We start from the raw sequence: 22,575 nt of genomic DNA, 5'->3' as shown, positions 1-22,575 counted from the left end.
ATTAAGTATCTCTACTAAGTGCTGTGGAAAGGGACTGTGGTATCTTGTTCTTATTGCTACCCTCAGAGATTTGGAGGGGTAAGCCACTGTGCAGAGTTAACAGCTCACAAAGGACTTCACTCCTGGGTTTGTACCTGAGCTATATCCACCTATTTTAGGCCTTCTATCATTGCTTTGATGACGGTGTGTGTGGCACCAATGGTAATAACTCCTAAGTAGCTGCTTATTGACATTACTCTATACACCTTGAGTATTAAACATCTTTGGATTATGATGTGCATTTATATATTCAAGAAATTGCTACGGCACAAGTGTGTTGTCTTTATTGAGAACTTTCAAGCATGAAAACTTGATGAAGTATTTTTCAGTTTTGTTTATCAAAATACTTCAGTTTTCCAGCTGGATCTGGGATTATCTGTTAAAAAAACACAACATTATTCATTTTTAAATCCAATGTACATCATGAGTAATTTTATATTAGTTGACATTAGATTTGTGTTCTTGGCTTAAAAAGGTGATTTTTGTATACCAAATTCCATCCTATATACTGAGGAAAAACTACATTTTTCCCTACTCAGCTTTTTCCCTAATCTCAGCTATCCTGACGGGAAGAAAATTTATTTTTTAATAAATTAACATCTGTACTCAAGCAATCCAAGATTTACTTACAGCTCTTCTCTTGGCCACCAGGCTTTCATGGCATCTTCAGGTTTGATCTAGTTAAACAAATACATTGGTAGCAAGGCTACAGATGTTAATGTATTTTTCAATCATTTGCTGATTAAATGATGGTAATGGCACCATAAGCTGACTAGGGTGAAGTGTGTCAAATGAGGATTTATTTGGTGAATTTCTGGGGTATCTAAGAAGCAAGGTTTTACTTTAAAGCTTCCAATGTTTAAAAAAAACAAGTATTACTTTCACTAAACTTAATAAATACTCTGAAATTAAAAGTACTCTTTGCTGGACACCAGTAGCTCATACCTATAATCCTAGCTACTCAGGAGGATGTGGTTTAAAGCCAACCTGACCAGGAAAGTCTGTGAGATTCATCTCTAATAAACTACTTAGAAAAAGCTGGAAGTGGTGCTGTGGCTCAAGTGGTAGAGTACTAGCCTTGAACATAAAGAGGCTCAGACACAGGGCTCAGGCCCTGAAGTCAAACCCCAGGACTTGCCCCCCCAAAAAACAGTACTCCTTCACGGAGCTGGGCACTGTGGCTCATGCCTATAATCCGGAAGCTGAGATCTGAGAATCATAGTTCCAAGCCAGCTAGGTCAAGAAAGCCCCTGAAATTCTTTATCTCCAATTAACCATCATTATACTGGAAGTGGAGCTGTATCTCAAAGTGGTAGAGCACTAGCTTGGAGCTAAGGAGCTCAGGTACAATGTCCAGGAGCCCTGATTTCAAGCCCCATGACCAGAAACCAAACCAAACAAAACCCCATGTGCTCCTTCATGTTGAGTTCTAGTGGATCACATCTGTAATCCTAGCTACTGAAGAGGCTGAGATCTGAGGATCACCATTTGAAGCCAGCTCTGGCAGAAAAGTCTGAGACTATCTCCAATTAACAACCTAAAAACCATCTCCAATTAACAACCTAAAAACCAAACGTGGAACTGTGGCTAAAAGTGGTAGAGAACCTAGCATTAAGGAAAAAAGAAAAAATTATAACATTTTATTTCCCAAGTCCTCAGACTTTTAGACTCAGAAGAAATTATGAAACTGGCTTTGGGGGGGGTCAGTCGTGGAGCCTGAACTCTGGACCAGGGTTCTGTTCCTGAGCTCTTCAGCTCAAGGCTACCATCCCCTACCCTTTGAGCCACAGCGCCACTTCTGGTTTTCTAGTTGTTAATTGGAGATAAGAGTCTCTCAGTCTTTAGTGCCTGGGCTGGCTTTGGACCTGATCCTCAGATCTCAGCTTCCTAAGTAGCTAAGATTACAGGTGTGAGCCATTGCTCCCTGCCTGGCTTTTACTTCTTTAATCTGTGCATTTCTCTAGATATTTAGCCTACAGTTTGCTTTCTCTAGTTTTAGATACATTTCATGTTCAAAATATCTGTATTCTATTATTTCTACTCAGCAATGTTTACTTCCTTTATGGAATTAGGGCAATTTATACAAGGACAGGAAAGACTATCCTAAGGTTAGCCTATGTTTTGGACCGGGCCATTCCTTTAACAGAAAATCAAGATGACTTACGGTCTCACTTCCAGGTTTCCAGCCAGCAGGGCACACTAAAAGAAACGAAATAGGTAAAGGACAGTTTAAAAACAGTTTTTAGTTTTTAGCAACTCCTAGTATTGTTTCCCTGTGAAAATAGAATATATTAACAAAAATATTTCTTTTTGGATAATGTCACCCCTTCCCTTACTTCTACTCTAAGAAAGTTGGAAGTCTGGGGCCCGGGAGTTTGGCCTAGCGGTTAAAGTGCTTGACTACCATGCACAAAGACCCGGGTTCGATTCCTCGGTATCCCACATACACAACCAAGCCGGAAGTGGCAGAGACGAGACACAACCAAACCGGAAAAGTGGCAGAGACAAGACTGCGACGGCGACAGAGAGCGAAAGAAGCGAGCTGAGCTGAAGTGAACAGAGCCCAACCGAGTGGTGGCCGGAGCGAGCGGGGCCGGAGCGAGCGGGGCCTGAGCTAGAAAGGGGGCCTAGCTGGGCCGGAGCGAGCGGGGCCGGAGCGAGCGGGGCCAGAAAGAGAAAGGGGCCAAAAAAAAAAAAAAAAGAAAGTTGGAAGTCTGGAGATCTGGTGAACTTTTAGAAAAGCCTGAGCATGGCTGGGCACAGTGGCTCTTCCTATAATCCTAGCTACTCAGGAGGCTGAGCTCTGAGGATCAAAGTTCAAAGCCAGCCAAGGCACAAAAGGACCTGAGACTCTTATCTCCAATTAACCTCTAGAAAATGGGAAGTAGGGCTTGGCTCAGGGGTAAGGCGGTAGCCATGAGCTGAAGAGCTCAGGGACAAAGCCTAGGCCGAGTTCAAGCCCTAAAACGCACCAAAAAAGAAAAAGAAAAAAAAGAAGAGCCTGAGCAGAAAGAAACTTGTATTAAGCTTACCTATTTTGTATCCTACAGTGCTCCATACTAATGCCAGCGTTTGTTGTTAGCAAGAAAACTTTAGAAAGTTCCTTGATTTGAGGACTAAATTACTTTTGGTGGTGGTGTTGGAGCATGAACTCAGGTATGCGCGCTGGCTGTCCCTGAGTTCTTCTGTTCAGAATTAGCACTCTACCAACTTTGAGCCACAGCTCCACTTTTGATTTTTGGGTGGTTAACTGAAGATAAGAATCTCAGACTTTCCTGATAGGCTGGCTTCAAACTGTGATCCTTATATCTCAGCCTCCTGAGTAGCTAGAATCACAGGCAAGAGCCACCAGAGCTTGGCCTGGATTACATTTTTAAAGGAACACATAACATGTTCTATTTTTAGCTCCACTACTGCTAAAACTTGGAATGGGTGAAGTGATAAGGTTATCAGTGCAGTACTGGATTATCTAAAATATTATATGGCCCATTTTAAGTTTGCAGAAACAATGTGGAAAATAGTACCAAGAGAAGATTTTCTTGAGTTTATTGAAAACATTGCAAATAATGAACATTTTTGCATCTTATAAATAAGCAGAATATGTTAGCAATTTTTTGTTTAAACCCTGTACATAAGGTGGAAGCTCATGGCTCACACCTGCAATCCTAGCTACTCAAGAGGCTGAGGTCTTAGGATCATGGTTCTAAGCTAGCCAGAAAAGGAAAGTGTGATCCTCTTATCATCTCCAATTAACCACACAAAAACTGGAAGAGGGACTGCAAAACAAAAAAAAAGAAACAAAACAAAAAAACTCAGGAACATCACCAAACAAAACAAACAGTAACAAAAACCCACCAAAACAAAGCCTGTAGGGCTGGGAATGTGGCTTAGTGGTAGAGTACTTGCGTTGCATGTATGAGCCCCTGGGTTCGATTCCTCAGTAAAAAGCTAGATATGGCAATGTGGCTCAATTAGTAGAGTGCTATCCTTGAGCAAAAGAAGCGCAGGGACAGTGCCCAGGTTCTGAGGTCAAGTCTCAGTCAGACTGGCCCAAAAACCCACTCAACCCTGTAAAACGTAATTTGGTTTCTTAAAAGGACCTAACAAATTCAACTTTGGAACTGTACAAATTATTGTTAGGTTAAGAAACTAAACTCGTGTTCTCACATGGACAAAACCAAAAGTTTTTAATGAGTAAGGTACCTTCTCCATGCTTGTCGGTATATTGAAATGCTTGAACCAAGCGCAGTGTCTCATCCACTGATCTCCCCACAGGAAGATCATTCAGAGTAATTTGTCTTAGGATCCCTTTGTCATCAATAATAAAGAGACCTCTGTGAAACACAAGAATAGTGGCAGTTAACCTGAGTACTGGTTAATGTGAATCTACCTGCCATCTACACAGAAGGATGTAATGCAAAACAAACAATACCTACCTTTAGACACCAATTCTGCTGGTACACACACAGGCACACATATTCACTCTTCCCTTCAACTATTATATAATTTGGGACTATCACTGTTAAAAGGATAGCTCTGAAAAATCTGCTGTTATGAAATCTATTGTATTATTTATAGCTGCTTAACATAATGTGACTTCAAAATTAATTTGTAGAGACTATTTTATTTTTGTGCTAGGACTGGGGCTTGAACTCAGAGCCTGGGTACTGTTCCTCAGCTTTTTCCCTCAAGGATGGCATTCTACCATTTGAGCCATAGCTCTACTTCCTGTATACAGTACTTTGAAAATAAAGAAGAAAATACTAATTCAAATAAAATAGCTCCCACACTAGTAGATAACATTCCATGATTATTGTTCCACAACCGTTTTATACCAAAATTGCCTTTTTTTTAAAAAGAATTCAACTAGCAGTAACTGAATTCAACTAGCAGTAAGACATTACCTTAATTTATCCACTCCAAAGACACAGGTTTGTTAAATATTGTATTTGCATTTAGAAAAACAATTAGTGGAGTCTTTCTGGGATGAAAAAAAGATTAACAATTTGGGACTCTGCCATTAATCGTATAACTTTGTCTAAGTTCACAGAATTCTCAGTCTCTTTTATCTGTAAAAGACTGGATTGACCTAAACCTTCTTGCTCTAACAGTGTTGGCACTCATGAATTATTAAAGAATACCTACATTTCGGAAACTAGAGCCAATGTAGTATTTCTTGACTAAACCTTGTATTTTCTAGCTCATAAATAATAGCTACTTCTAGCCAGGCATGGTGGCTGAGTCATCAAACCCCAGACTGGGAAAAAAAATCCAAGCAGGGCACAGTGCCTCATGCCTGTAAACCTAGCTACTCAGGAAGTTGAGATCTGAGGATTGCAGTTCAAAGCCAGCGCAGGCACTACAATCAGTTTCCGAGCACTAAAATCCATGAGACACTTATCTCCAGAAAACCCGAAGTGGTGCTGTGGCTCAAAGGGTAGAGTGGTAGCCTTGAGCTGAAGAACCCTGGGACAGCGCCCAGGCCCAGAGTTCAAGTCCCATAAATAAATAAATAATAATAAATAAATGAATAAATAAATAATAAATAAATAATACCTACTTCTAAGAGGACTGTAAATGTACTTAGATTTTTCAAAATGAATATCATTGAAAGGTACCTAAGAGTATGACCTGCTTCCTCCAGATAAACACCATAGTCCTTTGAGATCTGATGGGTCAGGTCTGAAAGAAGTGGGATCTTTATTGACCCCAGTCCTCCTTGTTTACGAGGGGTATTAATCCTGTAACAAACAGAGCACTTTTCAGAACTAAGCAAATTGCACATATTAAAGTAGTTACCATTCATTCCCTGACAAATGCCTATATGCATATATGAACATACATTTTTCTGAAACAAAAATAATTGATATGCTATTTTCATGTCTTTCCTCAGTTCTCAGTGCATTCTTAATATTTAAGTACTAAATCTGATACATAAAACATATTTTTAGAGTACAGACATACTATATTTTACTGGTCTCTTATGGTAGTTGTTAAACTGTACTTTTTCTTTTAGAAACACAGCTGGAAATATCCTTTTATTGTCATTTTCATATATTTGTCTGGTTAATTTCTACAAGTGGAATTGATAGATCAAAGAATGCACACTAGGGGGAAAATAAGATGAGGGATGGGGTGGGGGGGAGGGAAATGGGGACCAAGACATGAGAAAGGGTATCAATGTATGTGAATTAATGCACCTTCTATCTGGTGAATATAATGTATCCCTTCTATTAATTACAATAAAAAATATATGAAAAAAAGAATGCACACTACTACAAACAATCTTAAAACTGATTACAAAAGCTGTACCCTGGTGGCTCATGCCTGTAATCCTACTTACTATGGAGTCTGAGACCTGGAAGATCATAGTTCAAATCTAGCTTGGGTAGAAAAGTCTATGAGATTTAATCTCTGGCAAAAGTGGCTCAAGTAGTAGAGCTCCAGCTGTGAGCAAATAAGCTGAGCAAGAACATAAGGCCCAGAGTTCAAGTCTCAGTACCAGCACACAGACACACACTGATAACAAAACAAAGCCTTGGGAGATAGGCAGAATACAAATGGAGGGCCTTTTACTGTTTTAGGAGACAAAAAAACCCAGAAAGTCCATATGAAACAGTGAAGGAAGTTATAAACTCAGATACATCAGTCCTCAGAATTAAGCTTTCTATAACTCGAAACCACAGATTGTGGACTGGTTCTCCATAGGAGGAACTGCCAGAGCAGCGAGCAGAGAAATACTGTTCCACACATCTCAAGCCCCAGTTTTAACATCTAAGTAGAATTGGCTAGTTGGTAGGAAACTTAGCCAGCTGAGAGCTTATCTCCAAAAAGCAACCCAAATTGTGTAGGCTGACTGTTTAATCTTTTATTCATTACAAGTAATTAGAATAAGTTTTCAGGACGAAAACTTATTTCTGTGGTGGTAGGTGCTTGAACTCAAGGCCTTATGCTCTTGCTTAGCTTTCTCACTCAAGGCTGGTGGACTATCACATGAACCATGCCTCTACTTTCATGTTTTTGCTGCTTAGTTTCTCCGATTTTTCTGTAAAGGCTGTTTTCCAACTGTGGTCCTAAGATCTTAGCCTCCTATGTGGCTAGGATTATTGGCATGAATCACTGGTATCTCACATGAGGAATACATTTTTGAAAATTAAAGATAAAAAATTGCTTCTCGAATTTTAGTTTCTGTGTTGTTAAAGTGACAACTAATTGCTCTTTTTCTGTTGAGTGTATGCCAGTACTGGGGCTTGAATTAAGGTCCTGTGCTATGGCTTAGCTATCTTGCTCATGACTAATGTTCTACCACTTGAGCCATACCGTACATCTTTCGCTTTTTGAAAATCATAAAAGTTATCATTTTCTCCTAAACATACCAGACAGCTGTGTAACAGAAAAATGGTGCATTTTGAAGACTTTTTCTTCCAGGTTAAGGTTACTCAGTTGATCTCAATAATGTTGACATGTTAAGAGATATCTGGCTCATAATTTTAAGATAAAGCCATTCTTTTTTTCCTATAAATTTATATGTAAAATACTGACCAGGCAAGATGGGTAAACTGTGAATCGACGGAGCATGCCACCACTTCAGTATTTATGGATCTAAATTCTTCAATTCGATCACCAAAAGCATTAATTTCAGTTGGACACACAAATGTGCTGAAAGTTAAAAGAAAAGTCAGTATTCTCATAATAAGCATATACCTATAGTTAAAAATGAGTTCATTTTACAAACAGCTTTACTATATTAAAGCTTACAAACAAAATTATAAGCTGGGTGCTATTGGCTTATATCTGTAATTCTACATACGAGGCTGAGTAGATCTGAGGATTGTGGTTGAAAGCCAGCCCAGGCAGAAATGTCCATAAGACTCTATCCAATTAACCAGAAGTGGTGCTGTGGCTCAAAGTGGGAGAGTACTAGCTTTGAGCAAAAATTCTTAGGGACAGCACCTAAGCCCTGAGTTCAAATATCACGACTGACAAAAACAAAATTATATCTCATTTATACCAATTATATATATATATTTTTTTCTTTTGTGTCAGTTATGGGGCTTGAACTCAGGGCTTAGGCACTCTCCCTGAGCTCGTTTGTTGCTCAAGGCTAGGGCTCTAACAGTTTGAGCCACAACACCACTTTTGGTTTTCTGGTGGTTAACTGGAGATGAGTCTCATAGAATTTCCTGCCTGGACTGGCTTTGAACCCCAACACCAGCACTCAGCTTCCTGAGTAGCCAGGATTACAGGAGTAAGCTATTTTATTTATATTTTTATACTGCTATACCAACTCTCTAAGCTATACCAACTCTATAAGCTAGATGTATCAATGTGCATTTTGGCAAGCACTATACCACTAGGCCAAACTCCAGGCCCTGCCTGGTTGGCTTTTACCCTGAGATCCTAAGATCTCAGGCTCCCGATTAGCTAGGAATATAGGTCCGAGCCACCAGTGCCCGGCTCATCTACATAGGTCTTGATTAGTTCTAATTGAAAAAATGCACAGTAGCAGAGACAGAAGTATCTTGCATTTTTGTGCCCAAAAGCTCAAAACAGTTTAAGATTGTAGTAACTTCCTTTTCACTATCATGAGTGAGGTGTATTTAAAAAAGAATTTCTAAAATAAAGTCATTGATCTAAACAGAGCTAACAATTTATTGTCAACTTTCTAATCATATACAAACATGGTTATTGTTAGTGTTAAAGAAAAAAAACCCAGAATAACCATGCTAACAGATATTATATTTTCAGGAAAACATTCAAATATGAAGAAAGCAACATTTAAAAAAATACAAAATTACATTAAACAGAATTAAGTATTGGGCCTTGCTATTCACTGGCTTCTAAAATACTATCCCATTATTGTGTCTTAGCAATTTTAATGCAATGTATAAGTTGTAGCTTCTCTCTATTGTAATGCCATCATGTAGATAGAAGTATAAAGTATTGAGGTCACTGGGTAATGACTTTGAGACATATGGTAGAAGCTATTCTTTGAATTCCTTATCTTACCTAGCCTTTTTGAAAACCAGTAGGCTAAATAAAAAAAAAACTTGTTACCAATTCACTATATGCCAGTGGCTCATGCCAGTAATCCCAACTATTTGGAAAACTGATCATGGTTTGAAGTCAGTCTGAATAAACCCATTTTTGAGACCCCATCTCAATTACGAACTGGACATGGTAGTATGCTCCTGCTGTTCTAGCTACGAGGAAGTCTAACATATATGGATTACACCTACATGCATATGCAGAAAGCAAGACTATATCTCAAAAGTAACCAGCAAGGATCAGATCAGGACTGGAGGCGTGGCTTAGCAGGAAGAACACCTGCCTTGCAAGTGTGAAGATGACTTCAAACTTCAGTAATGCCCATTTTCCCCCTGTCATTTGATGTTCTTAAATAATGAGTGATAAATGCTGAGGTTTTACAGGTTGCTATTTACATGTACTACTTACAAATCGAGTGGGTAGAAGAAGAACACCAAATATTTCCCACGATAATCAGTCAATTTCAGCTCCTTGAATTCTCCATCTATCACAGCTGTTCCTTCCCAATAAGGTGCTGGCTTGGAAACTAAGGAAGAAAATGACATGATGTTTGTAATCCTGAGAAAGCTGGTGGGATGACAAGGATACCTTCAGATGTATCACTAAAAGTGAGGGTTTCTAAACCTTTGGGTCTCTCTGGCAATCTGGTGAAACTTATAGATCTCTTAAAACAGTGTTATTGAATGCATAAACTACATGGAATTATGAAGAAAAATAAACTATAATGAAAAACACTCCCAAAATTTCTAAAAAAAAAAACCCAAACCTGTTTGGAGAGTACAATGTGCCCTTTTAGTAATACTTTAAAGCTGCAAGACTTGGCAGTGATCTTGTAGCTATCGAAGACGGCAATGAGTGCAAACAACCTTTCAGAGTAACTGCAAATAGCCTTGACACAGCACCAATGTATGATTCCACTGGCAAGGAGTATAGGCAAGTATGTGTATGGCTGTCAGAGGAGGAAATGCGACATTTCAGTTGGAGATTAGTGTAAAGAGCTTTTTTAAAAAAAAAAGCAGAGATAGGACTGGGAGTTTGGCCTAGTGGCAGAGTGCTTGCCTAGCATGCACGAAGACACAGGTTCAATTCCTCGGTACCACATACATAGAAAAAAGCAGGAAGTGGTGCTGAGGCTCAAGTAGTGGAGCTCTAGCCTTGAGAAAGTCCAAGGACAGTGCTCAGGCCCTGAGCTCAAGCCCAAGACTGGCAAAAAAAGCAGAGATAGATTGTTTTTAATACTTTCTAAATTTTAAAAAATTGTTCTGAAGGTGACATACAGAAGGGTTAGTTACATACATCAGGTATAAAGAGTGTAATTCTTTTTGGACAGGGTCACCCCTTCCTTCTGTCCCAGTTTTTCCCTCCAATAAAGAGTTTTTAAATACAAATTTTATTATCACTATAATTGGTAACATATATTAATCACATAATACAACAGGAAGACTTTTTTTGTTGTTCCAGGCTCTGAAACCCTCTGCATTTGGGTGAATTTTTTTGTCAATCATGGGGCTTGAACTCAGCAACTAGGTACTGTCCCTGAGTTCTATTTACTCAAGGCTAGAGCTCTGCCAGTATAAGCCACAGCGCCACTTGTGGTTTTAGAATGGTTAATTGGAGATAAGAGTCTCACAGGGGACTCTTCTGCCCCTCTTCACTCTGGCTTTGAACCGCAATCCTCAGATCTCAGTAGCTAGGATTACTGGCATAAGCCACTGGTGCCCTGCAACCCCCAAAGTATTTTATCCTTTTACTAAACTCTATTGGACACTTTACTCTAGCTCCTCTATCAATTCCCTACATTTCAAATAATTAGATGTTCATCTCTCTACAGGCAGTCCTCCAAACGTACGAACACTTTCCAGCTTCTCACATACACAGGGAGAATTAAACTACATTGGAGGAGATGCACAAATAGTTTAGGAAAGAAGGGAACAGTACCAAATTATGGTACACCTCTCCCCTCCCTCTCTCTCCTCCTTCTCTCTCTCCTCCCCCCCCTCTCTCATCCTGTGCCTTGAACTCTGGGCCTGGAAACTATCTCTAAGCTCCTTTCACTCAAGGCTAGCATTCTACAATTTGAGATACAGCACCACAAGTGAGTTTTTTTGCAGTTAATTGGAGATAGGAATCTCATGGACTTTCCTGCCCAGGATTATAGGCATGAGCCGCTGATGCCCAGCTATGGTACATTTTTTTTCTAGAAGGCCTGTGAAAGGAGACTCCCTTGAATAGGTTTTAAGTGACCTGATGGGAACTAAATAGTGCTGCTCTCCTGTAAAGGCATAAAGTAACTCTAGCCAGCACAATGTTCCTTCATGCTGTTGATACATTTAGATGGCACTATACACTTTCAGAAGCATTACATACATACACTGAATTCAGCATCTGCTTCCAAGTTTGACTAAGGTCCTAGAAAGGATAGCTAATGCTATTAACAGCGAGTACAGTTGCTTTACAAAGAAACAAACTGATAATAAGTTTCTCTGTGAAGTTAATACCATAACATATGATTACTTACCTAGAAGCATACCTCATATAAATAATCCTGATCTGATTAGGAAAAGGTAAGGAGGGAAAAGTAGACAGGCAAGGAGGTATCTATCTATCTATCTATCTATCTATCTATCTATCTATCTATCTATCTATCTCATATTTTTGCTGTTCTTGGGACTGAACTTGGGGCCTGAACACTGTCCTTGGGCTTTTTCAAGGCTAGCACTCTACCACTTGAGCCACAATACTACTTCCAACTTTTATATGTACGTGGTACCAAGCAATCAAATCCTGGTCTTTGTGCATGCTAGGCAAGCACTTTACCACTAAGCCAAACTCCTGGCCCATGTTTATATTACTCATATACATAACTTAAAACATTACTTAGGTGAGAGGTTTACTAATTCTAATGACCTGTTATAACATACAAAAAGGATTTTAGCATATAAGGCAAAGCATGTGGGAAAAATAAATTTTGTCCTGAAAACTGATTTTGGAAATAATGCTTTTTGATTTAAGAACTAAAGTTACTTTGCTAAGACCTATAGAGTTCTCCTGAGTTCCCAAAGCAGCTACATATATCTATTAAAAAACAAAATGTCCTGAATAAAAATTTTATGATTAACATATTCTGGCAAATGCAGACATGGACATTTCACTGCATAACCTCCGTTAATGACTGTCAACATTTAATGTATTACCTAACAGACTTTGTTTTCCCCTTTTTATAAATTTGGATCATGTTGCACCCCCACCTATTTAAGGAAGAGGTAAATTAGGACCAGATTTTTTTTTTATTTTTGCCAGTCCTGGGCTTGAGCTCAGAGCCTGAGCACTGTCCTTGGACTTTCTCAAGGCTAGAGCTCTACCACTTGAGCCTCAGCACCACTTCTGGCTTTTTTCTATGTATGTGGTACCGAGGACCAGTTTTTTATGTTAATACAATGTTTAAAAAACATGTTTTTAAAATATTTTTATGCCGGGAGTTTGGCCTAATGGTAGAGTGCTTGCCTAGCATGCACGAAGACCAGGGTTCGATTCCTCAGTAACACTGACATATAAAACTCAGAAGTGGTACTGTGGCTCAAGTGGTAGAGTGCAAGCCTTGAGGAAGCCCAAGGATAGTGCTCAGGTCCTGAGTTCAAGCCCCAGGACTTGCAAAAGAATATAGATACATTTTTAACGTTTTACTCTTTTTTGTTGTTGGTTGTGGGATTTGAACGCTGGGACTGGGCACTGTCCCTGAGCTCTTCAGCTCAAGGCTACTGCCCTTCCACTTGAGCCACTTCCAGCTTCAGGTGATTAATTAGAGATAAGAGTCTCACAGACTTTTTAAAGTCCAGGTTGGCTTTGAACTGTGATCCTCAGATCTCAGCCTCCTGAGTAGCTAGGTTTACAGGCATGAGCCACTTCACCTGGCATGGCACATTTTACCCTTTTTAACACTTAAGTACTTGTACAAAGAGGTTACAATTCCATGTCAGGTTATAAGAACAATGCATCTTGATCAATGCAGAAACATGTTTTAATGGCTTCATAATATCCCACTTGATAAATAAAAATTTGTGTATCTCTAGATAAATCTAACAGTTGGAGGGGCTGGGAGTGTGGCCTAGTGGTATTGCTTGCCTAGAATGCACGAAGTCTTGGAAAAAGCCGGAAGTGGTGCTGTGGCTCAAGTGGCACTAGCCTTGAGAAACCCCAAGGACACTGTCCAGGCCCTGAGTTCAAGCCCCAGGACTGACAAAAAAAAGCAGATGGAGAGCGCAAGGCCCTGAATTCAAGCCCCTGTACCAGTACCAAAAAATAAAAAACAAAAAACCTGAAGTAATTTTTAGTATGAAAGGAGGACAAATGTTTAAGAATGCAAAATAATTTTTCTCATGCATCACTCCCACCCCATCATAAGTCATAACAACATCCCATTTATCTCTGGGGATTCCTAACTGTGAAGCAGTACCTTTTGCATTGAATACTGGCACAGTGTGTGCTCTAACACTCACAGAAGTCAAATACACACCCACAGAATGTCACATGATCCCTAGGGATAGAAGGTAAGGGACAGGCTTTATCTGTAACCTCTGGTCACTGTTTTTCCACTAATTTTAACCAGATGCAGCTGGTTATAACTTTCTCAGTATCTACCTCCTCTGACGTGTCATTCCTGAAAGTGGCTATTAACTGTGTAGACTGGACAGGAATTTTGCACCCTGAACAGGAACGCAAATAATCAAAAGCCAAATTGGCAGGAGACAACTTTGTCACTATTTACCATAGACCCAAAGTGTTCATTTCCACCTCGTTTTTCCTGTTTCCCGCCAAAGTATAGATTTCTGTGAAGCACAAAGAATATCCATTACATATACAACTTTTCAGGGAAGATAGATCTTTTAAGATGCTACAATACAGAATGAAACTTTTATAAACCACGGCTCCCCCCAAAAAAACACTTTGGTTAGCCACTTTTTTGTTTAATCAAACTTTCTGTGAATCATTATTCAAGGTAGCAATGTACTTTCTTCCCTGAAAAACTACAAGTAACAAAACCATAGTGCCACAGGCACTCGACGATTACTTCAAGGAAGTGTTTGCTCAACATCCTCAATGCCTGCAACGAGACTTGAGACACCCACTTTCCCTCATCTGCGGCTTTTGGGGTAACCACTACCCCTTCCAAAAATCTAATCACTGGAATCCAGCCCTTTACAACTAGAACCATCGTCCCTCTCTCCCCCTAGAAGAAAACCAGGCTGATCCGTGGCCTGGAGGCAGCCAGGGGGGTTCCGCCCAACTCCAGTGTCCGCTCTCCTACCCCTCCCCCGCCTCGGTAGCATCCGAAAGCGTAGTATTTAAGTCTCAGGGTTCTTCACACACACACACCCCATCCCACCCCTGGCAGGGCATCACCTACTCTTGGCTTTGCTTAGGTGCAGAGAGTGGTCTGAGACTCGGGATGCCTCTCCTGGGTATACTTGTCCACCCGCGTAAAAGTGGCACTTATCTTCGCGGGTTCGGGGCCTCTCCTCAATATCCAAGCTCTGCAGAGTTCTGGTAGGCAGCAAGAAGATCAGCAAAAGCAGCAGTGATTTGCGGCTCCACAGAGGGACAGAAGTTGTGACAGCGAAGATAGCCGGTGACGCCTCCATGACCACGCGAGCACAAAAAAGCGGCCCAAGGCACGAGCAAGGTTTCTCCCGCTGCTGGGAAGCAATGACCGCGTGCACGACGCCCGCGAGAACAAGGGCGCGGCCTCAAGAGGCAGGCTCCGCCTCACCCCGCCCACTCTGCCCCGCCCCCTGCCACGTGGGTGCTGCCGCCTCCCCCCCCCCCCCCCCCCGAGGGCTTTTGCGCCTGCGCCTTAGAGCTGGGCCTGGGCAGAGCGTTGTCTTTAACCCAGCTGCTTCTGGGCGTGGCTTCCGATTGGGCTCAAAGAGCTCCCGCTATGGCTTTGTTGTAGTCCACGCCCATTTCTTCCACAAAGTCTCACTATTGCATACTATCTCTTCAGGAGTGGAAACACGCCAGGCACTCGTTCGTCACTCCTATAATTCTACCTATTCTGGAACCTGAAATATGAGGATCTAGGTTTGAAGCCAGCCTGAGCAGGAAAGTCCCTGAGACTCTTTTATCTCCAATTAACTTGCAGAAAACCAGAAGTGGCATTGTGGCTCAACTTGGGACAGCACTAGCCTTGAGATACTCAGAGACAGAGCCCAGGCCTTGGGTTCAATTCCCATGATTAAAAAAAAAATCTTTTTAAAGCAGAAACACTTCTACATGCTTAGGAATAGCTTGAGTTTTATAATTCTAATACACTTTTAAAATGTTACTCATAGCTGCTGCCTCATTGCTGCACTTCTATCTATTCAGTATTCTGAGGGTCTCTGTGAAACCAATGTAGACCAGAAAGTCTATAGGATGCTTATCTCCAATTAACCATCAAAAAGCCATAAGTGGAGCTGTGGCACCACTTTCCCAAGAAGAGAAACCTAGCGAAGTTTCGGACAGTACACAGGCCATGAGTTCAAGCCCTGGTACTGGTGTGTACACACACACACACACACACACACACACACACACACACACACACACTTCAAACTGGCAAACCTTAATTGCGCACGTGTGATACAATTGGAATGAGTAAATGAATGTATCCAGCCCCTCTCTTACTTCTTTTATTTATTTAGCCAGGATCAAGGTTCAAAACCAGCGGGGGCACAAAAGGACCTGAGACTCTTATCTCCATTTAATCTCTAGAAAATGGGAAGTGGGGCTTAGCTCAAGAGTTGGGCAGTAGCCTTGAGCTGAAGAGCTCAGGGACAACGCCCAGGCCAAGATCCTGCCCCATGATGCAAAAAAAGAAAAAAAGAAAAAAAAAAAGAAATCTGTCTCCAGATGACACAGGGTTTTTGTTTTGTTTTGTTTTCTTGTAGGTCCCGGGGCTCGAACTCTGGGCCTGGGCGCTGTTCCTGAGATCTTCAGCTCAAGGCTACCGCCCTACCCCTTGAGCCACAGTGCCACTTCCAGTTTTCTAAAGGTTAATTGGAGAGTCTCATGGACTCTTATGCCTGGCTGACTTTGAACCGCTATGCTCCGATCTCTAGCTAGGATAACAGGTGTGAGACACAGGTGACCTGCCGAACACAGTTCCCCCCAACACAGTTTTGAGTGGCTTGAATCTTTTCTCAAAGAATACCTCTTTCTCTGTCTCTCTGGATATTTGTTTCAAGAAAAGATCGTATGCTAGTACAGAGTTGTTCTACTTTTGAAAATAACTTAAACACCCAGCCCCAACCCCTCCAGTCTGTGAGTGGCCCAATGACAAGCTTGTCCCGCCCACCCAGGATGCTCGGTTGCGTGCTCCACCCAGCTGCAATTGCCCCACCCTCTTGCTGGCTATTGCGCCTGGGCATACACACAACCCTTTATGACTTCACTAGTCTCCCCCCACATCTGCCCTCCTCCCCTTCCCCCTCTCCCCCCACTTCCGGTTCCTCTCACTCTCCCCGCCCTCAACACTGATGTAGACCAATCATTGCCCAGAGAACTTGTGATTAATTTGGGCACTCAGAACTGTCAGGCCCACCCATTGTTACATCTCTTTTCTCTTTCTCAGTGTCATTCGACCTTTAGGACTGTGTGAGGCAGACTTGCTTGTTCTCCTCCGAACTCCCAGTTGATCAACATTCTACCCCAATTTGGAGGCGAAGCCTCAGGCTCCAAATACCTTTTAGACTCGAATAGGCATTTTTTTTTAGCAGTGTCTAGAGCCAAACAAGCAGTTTGGCTCCGGACTCAGTTTTTTTTTTTTTTTCTGGGTCATGAGACTTGAACTCTGGGCCTGGGCGTTGTTTCTGAGATCTTCAGCTCAAGAATACCACCCGACCCCTTGAGCCAAGCCCCATTTCCCGTTTTCTAGAAATTAGAGATAAGACTCTCACGTTCTTTGCTTGCCTGGCTGACTTTGTACGGAGACCCTCATATCTCAACCTCCTGAGTAGTTAGGATGACAGGCGGCAGCCACGGAACCTGGCTTCCATTAGCTTTTCCCAAGGTTGTCATTGCCACTTTAGCCACAGCTCCACTTTTAAACAATCTTTTTTTTCATTTTTCTGCCATGCCTGGACGTTGTCTCTCAGCTTCTGGGTGATGTATCACTTGAGGCACAATGTTGCTTCCCAGTTTTCTGGTGCTTAATTGGAGCTAAGAATCTCCTGAACTTTTCTTGCCTAAACTGGTCCCAAACTGTGATACTCAGATCTGAGCCTCTGGAAAAGCTAGAATTACAGGTGTGGGCCACCTGCCCCCAAGCTGTCTCTTTTTTAAATTAATTAATCAATTAATTAATTTATTTATTTATTGCCAGTCCTGGGCTTGAACTCAGGGCCTGAGCACTGTCCTTGGACTTTCTCAAGGCCAGAGCTCTACCACTTGAGCCTCAGCACCACTTCTGGCTTTTCCTATGTATGTGGGACCGAGGAATTGAACCCAGGTCTTCCTGCATGCTAGGCAAGCACTCTACCACTAGGCCAAACTCCCAGCCACTAAATTTATTTTTATATTATATATTTCAGTGGTTTTTGTGTGAGCTAGAGCTTGAATTCAGTCTGGTTGCTGTCTCTCAGCTTTTTTGCTTAATGTAAGTACTCTACCACTTGAGCCACAGCTCCATTTCCAGCTTTTTGCTGACTAATTGGGAGATTAGAGTATCACAGATTTTCCTGATTGGGTTGGCTTCAAGCCATGATCTTTAGATCTTTCCCTTCTGAGTAGCTAGAGTACAAGCATGTGTCCTTGCAACGCAGCCGTATCTTGCTGTTTTTTGACTTTTGACAATTACCTTGTTGGGTGGGAATTGCTCAGGGAAAATACACACTGCACACTAGAAAAGTGGGAATATTCAGTAGTCTTTATGCTCAAGATCCCTTCTTTTGTGGATTTTTTATCTTTCTGATTCCCACAGAGCCATCCTAACAGTTTCTTTACTTTATTATAGATTGACATCTCCCTGGGATTGAAATTGTATAATTGGCCTTTGTTTTCCAAAGAAGCTGGTACCGATAATAATATAAGCTCTTCAGTTTGGTAAGTAACAATATTCCGAGCAGTCTGATTTAGTTTCAGATTGCTTTCACATATCTTGGCCCCTTGTGATACCACCATGGCACAGATGTAAAAATCTGCCCTTTCAAAATTCATGCCTCACCCTATTTCTGCCCATTATATGCTTTTTTCCTGCCTCCCGAATCTTAGCCTCAGGAGAACGTAAAGCTCAACCAGGAAGAATATGTTCTTACCTGTAACAGTTTCCTGCAACTCTTCATTTTCTGGAGGTTCATAGGTTAATGTGTGTTGGCGAGAAACAGGTGGCTCTCTCTCCAACTCTTCCCCTTCTCCGGCCTCTTGGTCCACATGTAAGGGGACTGGGGTCCTGGGGGCTCTGAGCTGATTCCCAGGGATTCGGCTTAGCCCTACCCGAGGTCGGCTTCGGTGATCCATGGTGACTGTGGTTGAGCAGCCACTAGTCTTGAGGAATTGTAGGCCCTGGACCTGGAAAGGAAGCTGGCCGAGAATGTTTTGTCCCTATATCTCTTTGCCCTAAACTGAGCTGATATGCCCCAGTTATTAGCAGGGACTGCCCAACATGTGGGCTCTAGTAAAGCCCCTGCCCACTGGGGCAAGTGAGCAGGTTGTCCAGCTCACCAGCACTATCTGTCCCTCAGTTTACTGACAACCCTTGACAGCTTAACATTCTGAGTGTCATATTTGTGCATACATTATGCTGTCACAATGAGATTCATCAGGAAGCTTGAGGGTGGGGTCAGGGCCCCACCCTCAAGGCATCCAGTTGGAACCAGTTACTCATTAATAGTACAAAACCATTGAGTATGGAGAGGCGGTAATAAAATCAAGGCACACTTTACAAACACATGGACGAGTTTAAGAACAAGTGCAGGAAGCTACAAACGCAAACGTAATGTTAATAGGTCCTAGAAGGAATTGGCCCTCAAACATCTTCAGTTTCACAAATGGGCATATGTAGTTAAGAACCTGTACTGATGGTGATTTAAGAGCATAGATTAGAACTAGAGATGTGCCTCAAGTAGTAGAGTACCAGCTCCTAGTGAAACAACTGAGAAAGTGTGAAGTCTTGAGTTCAAGTTCCAGTTCTGAAGCTTTCTACTTCAGTATTGGGGAGATAAGAGCATAGCCAGGTGCTGGTGGCTAATGCCTATATCTTTGCTACTCAGAAGGCTGAGATCTGAGGATCTCAAAGCCAGCCAGGACACAGAAGTCCTCGAGACTCTTATCTCCAATTAACCAGCAGAAAACCGGAAGTGGTGCTGTAGCTCAACTGGTAGAGCGATAGCCTTGAGTTGAAGAGTTCTTGGGACAGTGCCCAGGCCAGAGTTCAAGTCCCACTACTGAAAAAAAAACTGAAATGATAGAATATATGTAAAGCTCAACTTTGAATGTGGATCAGATTTCAGGGATTCAGTTTTAATAAGTATAAGGAACGTGATATTTTGTGAGTTCTGATGCAAGGGTAGTAGGGCAGTTTTTTGTCTTTTGCTTAAATTTTTACTTATTTCGGGGCCAGGAGTTTGGCCTAGTGGTAGAGTGCTTGCCTAACTAACATGCACAAAGACTTAGATTCAATTACTGGGTACCACATACACAGAAAAAGCTGGCAGTGGTGCTGTGGCTCAAGTGGTAGAGTTCTATCCTTGAGAAAGCCCAAGGATAGTGCTTAGGCTCTGAGTTAAAGCCTCAGAACTGGCAAAAAAATACTTAGTCTGAGGGAAATACTTTGTCTTATTTATTTATTGCCAGTCTTGGTGCTTGAATTCAGGGCCTGGGTCCTGTCCTGAAGCTTTTCTCAAGCTTAGTACTCTATCATTTTGAGCCACAGCTCCACTGTAGCTTTTTTCTTTTTTCTTTCTTTTTTTTGGTGGGAGGGTAGGTAATTGGATGTAAGCATTTCGTGGACTTTCCTGCCTGGACTGGTTATGATCCATGATGCTCAGACCTCGGCCTCTTGAGTAGGTAGGATTATAATTGTTAGTCACTGGTGCCTGGCTTGTCTAAAATTTTTATTGTGATAAAATTCACAAAACATAGTTTTGTTTTCATTTTACAGTATTTAATTTAATAGGTGGTAGTATACTTACAATGTTGTATTTGCAACTGTATCTGATTCCAAAATGTTTTTTTTTCACCCCCAAAAGAAAGCATGTGTGTGCTTAGTTGCTTCCATTTCCTCCCTTCATCCCCTGCCTTGAACTAATCTCTATATCATTTATACCTACTCACTATGTCTCCCTTTCCCCTTCCCTCCTTTTCTGTTGGTTGGTTTGCTGTTCATCTGAGAGTCTCTCCCTCCCCCCTCTCTCTCTCTCCCTCCCTCCCTCCCTTCTTTCCCCCTCTCCCTCTCCCCCTCCCAATCCTCCCTCTCTCCTTCCCCCCCTTATTCTCTTTAGATATATCATATGAATGGAATCAAATAACATTTCGCTTTTGGTGTCTAATTTCTTTTTCTTTTCTTTTGCCAAAGCTGGGGCTTGAACTTTGGGTGTGGGCACTCTCCTTGGACACTTTGCTCAAGGCTAGTGCTTTGCCACTTGAGCCACAGCACCACTTTTGGCTTTTTCTGAATATGCAGTACCAAGGAATCAAATCCTGGGCTTCATGCATTCTAGTTGAGCACTCTACCACTAGGCTACACTCCTAGCCTTTGTGTCTAATTCCTTTTAAGCATTTTTTCAATGTTTTTCCATGATAAATTATGTATTGGTGTTTTAAAATAAAACTTACCACACTTTTCAGTGCTACTTCCCCTCTCCCAAATTCAGGGCCTTGTGCTTACTTGGGTTGCTTTGAGACATACCTCCAGCCCAGCTTTTTTTTTTGGCCAGTCCTGGAGGCTATTCTTATCTTTTCTTCAGAGAAGTATCTCTTTAAGTCTTTAGCCCATTTGTTAATTGGGTTGTTGTTTCTTTGACTGTTTTTGGGAGGTTTAATTTTTTTGCCAGTCCTGAGTCTTGAACTTAGGGCCTGAGCACTATCCTTGGGCTTTCTCAAGGCTAAAGCTCTACCACCACAGAACCCACTTCTGATTTTTTTTTCTATGTATGTGGTGCCGAGGAATAGAACCTGTGGCTTTGTGAATGCTAGGCAAGCACTCTACCACTAGGTCAAACTCCCGGCCCTGTGAGGTTTAATTTTTTGAGCTCTGATTATATTTTAGATATGAGGCCCTTGTCTGATGCATGGATAGTCAAGATCTCCCATTCTGTGGGCTTTCTGTTTAATTGCTAGCTATGTCCTCTGTCATGCATAAAGGCTTCAGTTTGATGTGATCCCATCTATCCAGTCTTTGATTTGTTGTTTCTGAATCTTTATTTAGGGAGTTTTAACCTGTGCCAAGGAGCCTCACTGTTTCTCCTATCCCTTCTTGTAATATTTTCAGGATATCTGGTCTTATATGGAGGTCTCAGATCTATATGGAGTTGATTCTGATAAAAGGTGATATGTAAGTATCTAACTGCAGTTCTCTGCAGGTGTCTAGCCAGTTTGGCCAGCATCATTTGTTGAAGGGGCAGTCTTTCTTCCCTTATCAAATATTAGGTGGCTATAGGTCTGTGGGTTCATTTCTGGGCATTCTATTCTACGCCACTGGTCCTCAGGCCTATTCTTGTGCCAGTACTATGGCTTTTTAATAGAGTTTGAAGTTTGGTATTGATAATGACCCAGCAATGGTCTTCATGCTAAGGATTGTTTTTGCTGTTTGGAATCTTCTTATTCCATATGAATTTTTGGATTGCTTCTTCTATATCATTGAAGAATATTGTTGGGATTTTGATGGATATTGCATTGAATTTGTAGATAGCTTTGGACAGTATTGCTATTTTCATGGTGTTAATTATTTCAGATCAGGAGCATAAGAGGTTTTTCTACTTCCTTAAATCTGCTTTAATTTCCTTTTTTAGGTTTTCAAAGTTTTTTTTTTATCATAGCGGTCCTTCACATCTTTGGTTAATTTCTAGATATTTTTTTGAGGCTACTACAAAAAGAGTTTCTTTCCTGATGTCAGTTTCACTCTTCTCGTTAGCATGTACAAAAGCTGCTGACTTTTGTGGATTAATTTTGTATTCTGCTATTTGCTACAAATATGTTCACAAATTTGCAGGGGCAATGCTAATCTTTTCTATATTGTTCTAGTATTAGTATATGTGCTGCCAAAGCAAGCACTGTTTTTTTTTCCTTTTTGTTTCTTTTCAGTGAAGGGGCTTGAACTTCAATGCTTGGTGCTGTCCCTGAGCATTTTGCTTAAGACCAGCAGTGTACCACATCGAGCCACAACTCTACTTCTGATATTCTGCTAAGTAACTGGAGATAAGAAGAGTCTCGTAGCTGGGCGTGGTGGCTCATACCTGTAATCCTAGATATTCAGGAGGCTGAGATCTGAGGATTGCAATTCAAAGCCACCTGGGC

At 41.4% G+C, this 22,575-nt stretch overlaps 1 protein-coding gene and 1 pseudogene across 4 annotated transcripts; both read right to left on the bottom strand.

The window, feature by feature from the left end:
* Window positions 1-301: 301 nt before the first annotated feature.
* On the bottom strand, window positions 302-18,824 carry Prdx4 (peroxiredoxin 4). 4 transcript variants are annotated; one of them, XM_090325972.1, is made up of 8 exons: window positions 14,492-14,797; window positions 9,496-9,613; window positions 7,582-7,698; window positions 5,658-5,780; window positions 4,243-4,373; window positions 2,204-2,238; window positions 670-716; window positions 302-415 (listed from the first exon to the last, which is right to left on the bottom strand). In XM_090325972.1, exons 1-8 carry the CDS (start codon window positions 14,724-14,726, stop codon window positions 412-414), a joined length of 810 nt encoding a protein of 269 aa, XP_090182098.1. In that variant the 5' UTR covers window positions 14,727-14,797; the 3' UTR covers window positions 302-411. The 4 variants fall into 4 exon arrangements, with proteins under 4 accessions (XP_090182098.1, XP_090182100.1, XP_090182097.1 ...); XM_090325974.1 differs by lacking the exons at window positions 670-716; window positions 14,492-14,797 and adding an exon at window positions 18,378-18,824; XM_090325971.1 differs by lacking the exon at window positions 670-716 and having other exon boundaries at window positions 14,492-14,796.
* A 3,396-nt stretch (window positions 18,825-22,220) lies between these two features.
* Window positions 22,221-22,332, bottom strand: LOC150040466 (U6 spliceosomal RNA; annotated as a pseudogene).
* Between the last annotated feature and the right edge of the window lie 243 nt (window positions 22,333-22,575).

This window comes from Megascapheus bottae, chromosome X, assembly GCF_031878675.1.
Source record: "Megascapheus bottae isolate mThoBot1 chromosome X, mThoBot2.hap1, whole genome shotgun sequence".
Taxonomy (NCBI): Eukaryota; Metazoa; Chordata; class Mammalia; order Rodentia; family Geomyidae; genus Megascapheus; species Megascapheus bottae.
Note: the sequence above shows the minus strand (reverse complement) of the source record. Positions and strands in the feature narration are given on the sequence as shown.

Excerpts from the sequence above, each read along its gene's own strand:
- Prdx4 (XM_090325972.1), bottom strand. The coding sequence starts at position 14,726 with ATGGAGGCGTCACCGGCTATCTTCGCTGTCACAACTTCTGTCCCTCTG. Across the intron at positions 7,699-9,495 it reads TTCTTCTACCCACTCGATTT|CACATTTGTGTGTCCAACTG; the intron begins GTAAGTAGTACA and ends TTTAACTTTCAG. Across the intron at positions 5,781-7,581 it reads CAGTTTACCCATCTTGCCTG|GATTAATACCCCTCGTAAAC; the intron begins GTCAGTATTTTA and ends TGTTTGTTACAG.